We start from the raw sequence: 10,718 nt of genomic DNA on the forward strand, positions 1-10,718 counted from the left end.
AAATCATTTGTCAAATAGTTATTAGAGGACCCATTTGACCAGAAATAGAATACACTGTTCTTTATAGAGAACGAACTGCAAATCTGGCCATTATCAAAAAAGGAAAGCAAAAATTGCATCTCTGGGCAGTAAAACTGTCATATTGGTTTACGAAATCACCAAAAAAAAAAAAAAAAAAAAAAAAAAAATTAACGACAATGTGATGCATTTAAGGGCATAAATGATTTGTATATCAGAGCAGACTGGAAATGCAAAAAACTTCAGATTATCAAGAAATCATGTTAATAAAGTTGGAAACTGTATTAGACCTCCAACAAGAAAATATGTGGAAGAGAACTGATGTTATCTTTAACCATATTCAACGATACATTCATAAAAGCTGTTTGAGGTTTTGGATTCTCTCTGATAATAACATAAACTCGAAAATAGTATGGACTCATTCTCGTTGAAGCTGTGAAGGAGGTAAGTATACATATAAAGCTTTAAAATCCTTGGAATACAGTTGCTAGAATGTTGAAGATGAGCAAAGGTTTTCACATTTTCAACTAAGAGAAAGTAACAAAGAAGTTACAAGGTCCATATCACGTAGTAGAATTTGACAATCATTCAATACCAATCTACCACAGAACCACAAACCATGGAAAAGCGAGGAATGCAAAAGGACTGATAGCTGTCACCTACATAGAGCAACTCGGAAACATCATTCACTTAATAAGTTCTATGACTAGTTAAAATCAGTTTACATCATTCTTCACTGACTCCTTAAAGGCACAAACAAAATCGGAAGACAGAACCCAGCAACTTATATTAACAAAAGGCCCAAAACTGTCCTCTAAATTTGGATTCCACTCAAAATAGTGTCTATTCTTTGAGGTGGAGCACTAATAGTCACCCTTTCAAAAAATGGAGCACATTTAGTCCTGGATAACGGATTCCTTCTATAGAGGACCATTTGGAGTGAAAGTCCAAATTTAAAGGACCATTTAACGAGAATTCCTCTCCGAGCATATCTTTTTCTTTTTACATTATCTTTTCAATAATGCAAAATAAATTTCACTAACAAAGTACCGAGGAGATGCTGCAAAAGTACATACAACAGATTACAACGACCGATCTATTTTCAGCTGCAGAGACTCCATAAGATTAGAGTATTTTCCTCTCCTGGCACCTTTCACTCCTAAAACAAGCATTAGACCACTATCCCAGCTAAAAGCTCAAAAGCCAATTACTCCCTATGTCTCAGCCATAAAACTTCACAAATAGAGACACCAAAACTATGCAGCAACAACATTATAGAAGCATAGAAGAATGTCTCATAATTTTCAATTAGTGATAAACATTTTCATATGCTAGAAGAAGAATTACATGCAAACAGCAAAGCTCGACATTAGATCCCTTCTGAGATAGATTTTTGCCTGTCTACATCAATCACTTTGTCATTACCTAATAATATCCTTTTCAGCTATTAGATTAAAAGGTAAAAATTGTCGGGGATATATAGTTAGATTCTCTGTGCATTCAGATTCTTTATGGTCTAAAGTTTCTTTCATTAAGATATCCACAAAATTCTATAAGCTTAAAGTAAGGCCTTTTCTGTCTTATCATCATTCCCAAGAGTTCTTGATTATCAGTGAGGCAACGCTATGAATGGGATTAAAGCAACCTCCTCAATCTCACTTCTTGTATGCCAATATAAATAGCAGATTTATATTTGTTTGTCAGACTCTTGGATAGAATTTTCAACACATCTTAACTTCCTAAGGTATCATTTGAATCATGTTTATTTACTTGAAAGTAATACATTGGTAAGCTCGTATTAGAGAATCGGACAAATATTCTCACTTCAATATTGGATTGTTTCATCATCTGGTATCCGATTCTACACCAAAAGAACATTTTGTGCTGAGAACTCAACCAATTTTGGGTAGACCAAAATCGAGAATATATAGTTGTTAATCAAAACAAAAGGTATAAATTGAAGAAAATGGAATAACATATAAAATTTCTAACAACAACAACAACATTCCACATAATATCTCAAAATTTAGGTTTTATAATTCTATTTTTAGGATTTTGAATTATTTTTTTTCGACCCCGCACCCGTATCCGTATCCGTACTCGTATCTTAAAATTTAGATCGTGACGAATCCGACCTCTAGATCCGTACTCGTATCCGACACCCGCACCCGAGTTCGAGCAACATAGGTTTCATCAACTGGTATCCGATTCTACACCAAAAGAACATTTTGTGCAGAGAACTGAGCAAAGAGAATATATAGTTGTTCTACATTAGGTATAAAAGGGCATTCAATAAAACAACAACAACAACAACATACCTAATGCATTATCATAGCATTCTAAAGAAAGGAACAGTAACAATGGAAAAAGAAAATACGAAAGTGAAGAAGCAAAGACAAATAATAAGGAATGCATTACATAGCATTCTAAAGAAAGGAACAGTAACAACAGCTAAATAATACGATAACCGAAATCGAAGAACAAGAAACTACGAGAATAATGCTAATACTACTGGTATAAAAGGGCATCCAAAAGGGTTAACAAAAGGACACTCAGATTTTTCACATTTCTTTCCCTAATTAACAAACCAGTTCAAGAACATAGTAAAATACAAGGGTAGAAAACTAATAAAAAGATACATTTTCAGTGGGAATGAGAATTGGGTTTAGAAATAGGAGGAAAAAGGGGCAAACGCAGGAGAGCTTCCTCAGTCTCAATAGGGTCTGATCTGAGTATCTACAAACATAAAACAAACAAAGCAAATAATGGTATCAATCGTTAGCAGAGAAACTGGTGAATGCAATGGATATCAAGAATGCTTACTTACAGGGTCTTGAAGAAGTGGCTTTGTGTCATCTTTGGCTGGCCTAAAAGAGGGTTTTGTCACCTTCTTCACTTCGCTCTCCCCATTCTTGTTAGTCTTCGTTGATTCCTCCCCTGCCTTCATGTCGTTTATCCTACACCGTTCGCTCTTCCAAATTCCAAACAAAAAGGGTGTTTTTAGCGTAATTGATGTTTGGCAAAGTTATGGCCTGTTTGGCCAAATTTCTGCGATGTTAAAAGTGGTGTTCGTTCTTAAATTTGGTTAAGCTTTTGAAAATAATAGAGCAAAGTGTTTTTGAGTAATAATGGAAGTTGTTTTTCAAAAATTGAAAAAAAAAAAAAAATATTTTTTTTTTTATAAATTTTTTTTGAAACTTTGATCAAGCATACATTAGTGTTCTAATAGACTAATATAGTCAAAAAAGTGTTTCTCTAATTGATTAGCCAAACACAATTATTATTCACCAAAAATACTTCTTAAAATAAGTAGATTTTGAAAGCTCGGCTAAATAAATTAGGGAAAATTTCAGAGACCTCCCCTTATGTCTTACTTCGTTCCACTGACTTCCCCTCACGTTTTGCTTTGTTTCACTAACCTCCCTTCACGTTTGCAATATTACAGCCTCTTTTAACCTTTTTTGTATCAACTATTTTATTCTATTGATTACTAATGAAAAAATAATATATCTTGACTGATTTGTTCTCCCTAAGATCACGCTCTTTTGATTAATTATTATTTTATCAATATCTCCTTCAAAAATTTATTTTTAGGAATATTAAAATGGAATACCATGGGCTATTCACCCGTTCCCTACGTTTGACCTTTTTTGTCTCTTCATCAACTATGTTTTAACTTTTTGAAACTAATTTTATATATTAAAAATAAGGATCTTAATAATTCAGTTGGTTGACTATCTGAACTTTCACCTTGTTGGTGAGGGTTCGAATTCCCAAATTGTAATCCCCTTTCACATTTTCCCCTTCCCCTATCCCTATGTAATAAAACAAAAACAATAAAAAAATATATTAAAAATATAAATGACTTATTGCAAGCAAAAACCCAAGTACGCATGTTAGATAAAGATAATGTGTGTCTTAGCTAAGTAAAATCCTCTTTTTCAGTAGCTTACTTTACCACAATCTGATGCTATTCATTCTTCATCACTATCACCGATGTTTACTACTTCATTCATCGCTACTACATCGTCGTTATTATGGTCCAAACTGCTAAAATTTTCATTTGAGTTATCGTGGAGTTGTTGTGGGGAAGGAACTATATCAACACTATAAACCATGATACGTATAACTCTGTGCTTTACATTGAACACATGCTCCAGCTCTTCATCACAAACCACATTCACTGAAATGAGTGTTCGGAATTTCACACTTCATAGATATAAAACTACGCAAGTTTTTATGAACATTATTAAATGAATTTTTAGATAAAAAGACATTCTTTAAATTGATGAGGCATTATAGAGACCTTACCTTTTAATCCCAATTCGTCAAAAGTCAAAATCAGAATACTTCATTCGTAGAAGCAAAATATGAGAAGCATTTTCACAAAAAGATTACAAGTAAATAACCTTTTTTTTTTTTTTTGCTGAAGACACACTCGATAAAAAATAATTATTTTTTTTGCAGAAAATATGATGAGAGCCCTGGAGAGAGCTTGAAGACGAATAGGAAATGAGAATCCTCTTTGCTAAGAAGACTGAAGAGCACTTTGGCGTATTTTGTTTTCAGTTTACTGGAAAGGGGATATTGATTGAATAATAATTAATCAAAAGAGCATGGTCTTACGGAGGGAAAATCAGTCAAGATATATTATTTTTTTTATTAGTAATAATTAGAATAAAATAGTTGTTACAAAAAAAGTTAAAATAGTGGAGGTAGACGTAATATTGTAAACGTGAGGGGAGATCAGTGAAACAAAACAAATCGTGAGGGGAGGTCTCTGAAATTTCCCAATAAATTATTAAGAAATACTTTAAAATACTTGGCTTTTAAGCCAAAATAAGTTTTTTTTTTTTTTTTTTTTGGTAACTTGAGCCAAAATAAACTAAATGTGGGTAACCTCAACCTCTTCTATTCTAGAATCGATAATTTCACCTTTTGATCGGGGAAATCTTAGTACCCCAGTTGGTTGACTATCTAAACTTTAACTTTGTTGGGGAGGATTCGACGCCCTACCTTGTCATAAATTTTTTGTGCAGATTTCCCTTTAAAGGCACTGGTCGTTAATTTTTGCCCCTCAAATTGGTGGTCTTTAATTTTCGCTCTTCGCCTAATATTCCAAGGTTCTGGGTTCGAACCCCAGCTCAGTAAAAAAAGAAGGAATTTCGCAAGGCAGAGGTTTGAATTCGTAAGCGCGAGTTTTGAATTCGTAACTCGCACCGAGGCTAACTTCCAGCCGAATAGGCCTAACTTTGCTACAAAACTCTGTCTTGCAATTTTTTTTTTGACTGAGCCAGGGTTTGAACCCCAAACCTCATGGTATTAGGCGAAGGGCAAAAATTAAAGAGCACCAATTTGAGGGGCAAAAATTAAAGACCAGTGCCTTTGAAGGGTAATCATGCAAAGGACCTGTCATTCCCTTCCCCTAACCCCAATTTAAAAATTAAAAAAAAAAAACCTTTGATCAATGTCTCACAAATATTTTTTAAGAAAAAGTAGTTGGTGAATTTCTTGCATTCTCAAATAAAATAAACACTATTTATAGGCTAAACAATTCTTGAATGACAAGATTTTTTCATTAAATAATGATAATTACTAAGTTCATGAATTTTTCAAATCAATATGTATTTGCCATAAAACAAGAACACTTTACTACTATATATATAAGGGAGAATAAGAACTTTTTGTGGGATAATAGTCAAAATACCCCCCAACGTTTGACCAAAAATCCCAACTACAGTCCTTTGCGGGGTCCTATTACCCCCAGCAAATTTTGATCATTTGGTGTTGTTACACTTGGCTTTGCTTTGTCTTTTTCATTAGGAGTTGGAAAAAAAAAAATCACACCAAATCAACTCAAAAAAAAAATCTCTCAATTTTCCATTTTTTTTTTAGGGCTCATTTTTTTTTTTTTTTTCATTCATCATCTTCTTAGAAGTCCATTTCTCTAATCCAAACAAATGTAATTGATGTATATATTTTGATTAGTATAAATAAACCCATTTGGTGTTCTGTAGAATCTCTTTTTTTATTTTCTCCCAATTTATTTCCAACTCTATTCATATTAGATTTTCAACTTTTTTTTTTTTCCATTTTTAGCTCTTATATATTATTTTGACAAAAAAAATGGAGATTAAATCTTCACTTGGCAACTTACACTCAAACTCATAGAATCTTTAATTTCCCTATGCAATCGGTAAGAAACCACGGGATTTTGTGGAGTACCGTTCGTGGTGGTATGAAAGGAAAATGGGTTGTTGTGTTTAGTTGTTGTTGTATGTTTGAGAAGTTGGGTGTAAAAATAAATATTTCTTTATATAATCTAGAAGGTATTAATATTTTTTTCTTACCAAATTTATCATTTATATAAGTGAGAGTAGCACGAAAGAATGAAAGAATTCAAAGTTTTGGTGTTGTTAATGTCTTTGTCTTTTTCTTGCCTATTTTCATTTTTGGGCTCATTTTTTTTTTCTTAAGTCCATTTCTATGTAGGCCTATGTAATTGATGTATATATTGATTAGTATAATATTTTGTGAATCTCTTTTTGCCCTTTATTTCCTTCTATTCATATTATATTGTATTTTTAGCTCTTATATTTAGTTCAAATAAATATTTCTTTATATAATCTAGAAGGTATTAATATTTTTTTTTACCAAATTTATCATTTATATAAGACATGCCTAAATGTCCCCATAGCCTCTCTCGTAAGTACGAAGCTCATCGTAGGATCCTCTACTAGACATGCTCTTGTACTTATGAGACCGGGTACCAATACTTGTCACGATCTAAAATCGCATAGTCATGCGGGCACCTACCATTTCCCACCTCGGTAGGCTAATCCGTCCCTTAATCATTAATTCAACAACAATAAGGTAAATAGGATAACAGAAATATAAGTCTCACACGTAAATATAAATAAGCGCGGAATACAATAATAATACAACCCCGGAGGAGGTGTCCGAATACAATACAAGAGCCACTACTAATCAACTACAAGTCTGGAATAATACAAAGTCTCAAAATACGAATACTGTCTCAGAATGCAAGAAAAGACAAGTATAAAGAAAGAGTCTCCGGGCTGCGGATCCATCAAGCATGCTCACCCTAGAAACTCAGTAGCAAAGCCTTGGGAATCAATCGCGAGGAGTGGGTGTGGAACTTGTCACGTACTCTGCACTCATAAAAGAATGCAACAAGGTAGTATCAGTACAAACACTATGTACTGGTAGGTATCATAGGCCGACAACAGTTAGCTAACATATATAAAAGAACAGACTGAAGAATAGACATGCTCACAATCAAGTATAAACACAACTAAGTCCAAGAATAGCAACTCAAGTACAGAAAGATCAAGTTTGAAACCAACAAGTATGAGAATGTAATAATGAGTGCATATGTAATGCAATGACCAACGTAATCTCCGTACACACATGCTTTGGGCGGAATACCTCTGCGCCCCAACAGTCATGACCCATGGGGGACCCGCGAAGTCCATGTACCACTCTCACGATCTCGGCAAAGACCTCGAGCATCGGCCTTTCATCTCTCTCATCATCACCAGCACCAAGTCTCTGCTCATATCAGTGTATCATGAAAAATGAGAATGAGTGCTATGCATAATATCAATGTTGAATGATAACATATCAAAATCAATCGTGCCACACATGAACACATATCTCAATATCAATAATAAGTCGAGTTATTTCCTCAATCCAAGATAATACCTAGTAAGTAAGAGATAACAGTTTCACAATCACGATAAGGCAACTAAGTATCAAGTCTAATATCACACACGTGGCAACAAGCCCATAATCAAACAACAGTACCAACCTAGGTAATCCATCCCAACTTCATACCCAAAGGCGTAACATGCTTTCTCCGACAATCACTAACTCCACATATGCTTTGCTAACTGAAATCTAACCATAAGATAAGCCGTAACCAACTTGGCAGTCGAGCTCCACGAACAATTAAATCTTCTCCTTGCCTTTCCGAAGAGCCTCCAAGTACTCAAAGTCTATCCATTATCAAATTTTAAGTTAGAAATAAGATACAACGATACCCATACTTGTCATGACCCAATCGGAGGGCCATAATGGGCACCCAGAGCTAGCTTACCGAGCACCTCAAAACGTACATCTCATAGTCATATCTGAGTGCCATGAAGCTAACTCATAAATATCATAACCGGAAGGAGCACACACACACACACACACACACACACACACACACATATATATATATATATATGTATGTATGTATATATATATGTATGTATATATATGTATATGTATATATGTATGTATATATATATATGTATGTATGTATGTATATATATATATATGTATGTATATATATGCGTATATATATATATATATATATATGTGTATGTACTATATATACGTATCATTTGTGCCTATATATACGGCCGTCAAAGGATGTAACAAAATATAGACCAAGGAGGTCATTAGACGTCTAGATGCACACATCTGTCTACGAGCCTCTATGTAGAATGCATAACATAGTAAGGATGGGACAGGACTCCACCATGCCCATACATACACAAAAGAATCACACCACTCTGAACTGTAACTCCGAAACAAGTGGAGTGCTCCTGTGCCACCATTGAAGTGGCAGCCTAAGGATCTGTACCGTCTCCCTGTCTACCTGCGGGCATGAACACAACATCGACAAATAAAGGACGTCAGTACGGACAAAGTACTGAGTACGTAAGGCATGAGAGTAACATAAGAGAGACATAACAAAACTATAATTTAAGTGAATGCAATCTATATATCTGAACTGTCCTTGAGAGTAAATCACGTATATAATTTCTATACATCTGAACTGCTTCTGAGGGCTGATGATATGCATAAATACTGTGCATCGTATCACCATATGACCAACTGATCAGGTGGTTGTTACGGTTCGCTTTTACGCGGGTTAAGGCATAAAAGTTACTACGAGGTTGTTGGTGCTCTAAATGGATTTTTAGTATTTTTTTTAAAGTCACCACATAATTTATTTATGAAAAAAATAGGAAAACCGAGTTTGAAAGATTTTTTCAAAATAAGAGAAAAAGTCTTTTGGACCAGAATTCGAGGTAAGGGTTCTAGTGATCCCCTAGGGAAGGTTTTAAGCACCCTAGTATTAAGGATCCGTAGAATACGGTTGGCCTATGAGCTTCAATGTGTGATTAATGTATTTATTTGTAAAAGAGTGTTTTGATTTTCCGCAAAAATGTCATTCCTTTTCATATCATAACATGGTTCAAAGAAAAAATTTGGCAAAAATTCCCCTTGTAAAAGGGGGTTTTGGTTTAAAAATCCACGCTGTTCAACTCACTTCGTTCTTGGGACTAGGACACACCCGGAATTTCTCCCGAGTAGAGTCGCTACTATTCTGGTCCTAACAAAATGGGTTTAGTGCTTACGGGTTTTATTATACGTATATATAGAGAATATGGAGTGTGTTTCCGATTTTATACATATATATATATATATATATATATATATATATATATATATATATATATATATATATATATATATATATATATATATATGTGAGGAAATGCAACCTTTTTTAAAGCCCAATTTTATCATTGAAGCCCATAAAGTCAAATTGTATTCCAAACCCAAAATCTTCAGTCTCAGTCCAAGTAGTTTTTTGTCATTTTTCAGTCCCTTTTGTATTGGGGCTGTTAAGCCCAAACCAATCACAATCAGATTTTACTAAGTCCAAAACCCATTTTCCACTTTTAACAAATGTGTGCAAATTCTCTTTTTATTCAACAGATCGAGTCCAAATTCAAAATGGTCTTTTGAGTTTTGTAAAAAAGACCAGTTCCAAAATATTAAACAGTTTGCCCTTTACAAATCACGGATGATATCTTGGAAATTCATTTCATTTTTAGCCAACTTTAAGAGAAAAAAACACTCGTTGCTCCATTTTAAACTTAAGCAAGATCCTGTTCTTCTTTTGCAATCAGCCGTGTGACTAAACAAATTTGAGAACTCACAATCAAACCAAGTTCCGGTTTTAAGCAAAATTAACCATTAACCGAGTTTTGGAAAAAAGTTTTTGGTGACCTCTTAAGAATACTAGGTGTTCTTCCTAAGTTCTAGCATGCACAAGGGTTCCATTATTCACATATTCAGTACATATACAATATATACATGTCAAATACATAAATGGAGAAGGGGGAAAGTGAGTTTTTCACTGATGGGCCTACCCAAGCCCATCAGTGCCATTTTCACCCACTGGCTGAGCCTTCAAAACATATCAGCTTCCCTTTCATTCATTTTTTTTCACGGACTCGATCAAAGAAGGTATATGGCCCTTGGCCCAACGAATTTACGTAATAGGAGAAATCCCAATGGACGGTATTTCATGCAAAGCAAAGAGGGAAAATAAGGATTAGCAAGTAATCTAAACAAATACTTAAATTTAGCAAAGACTTTTTAATGTAACAGAAATCACATAAATAAATAAAAAGTGTATATATTACTTAGTAGCAAATCATTGGAATGAATATAACCAACTAAATATTGGGCTGAAATAGATAGAAGGAACAGGCCCAAACACAAATAAGACAAAGACCCAAATATATGAAAAAAATATATGAATTATGTCAATACAAGAGAAAACCCAATATTAGAATATAAAAATAAAGTTCACACAAGTCATCCGCCTAGCT

The 10,718-nt window shown here is 34.0% G+C and overlaps 1 protein-coding gene across 1 annotated transcript; it reads right to left on the reverse strand.

The window, feature by feature from the left end:
- Positions 1-2,507: 2,507 nt before the first annotated feature.
- On the reverse strand, positions 2,508-3,125 carry LOC132034544 (uncharacterized). Its single transcript, XM_059424948.1, has 2 exons — positions 2,846-3,125; positions 2,508-2,754 (listed from the first exon to the last, which is right to left on the reverse strand). Exons 1-2 carry the CDS (start codon positions 2,963-2,965, stop codon positions 2,662-2,664), a joined length of 213 nt encoding a protein of 70 aa, XP_059280931.1. The 5' UTR covers positions 2,966-3,125; the 3' UTR covers positions 2,508-2,661.
- Between the last annotated feature and the right edge of the window lie 7,593 nt (positions 3,126-10,718).

This window comes from Lycium ferocissimum, chromosome 10 (assembly GCF_029784015.1).
Source record: "Lycium ferocissimum isolate CSIRO_LF1 chromosome 10, AGI_CSIRO_Lferr_CH_V1, whole genome shotgun sequence".
Taxonomy (NCBI): Eukaryota; Viridiplantae; Streptophyta; class Magnoliopsida; order Solanales; family Solanaceae; genus Lycium; species Lycium ferocissimum.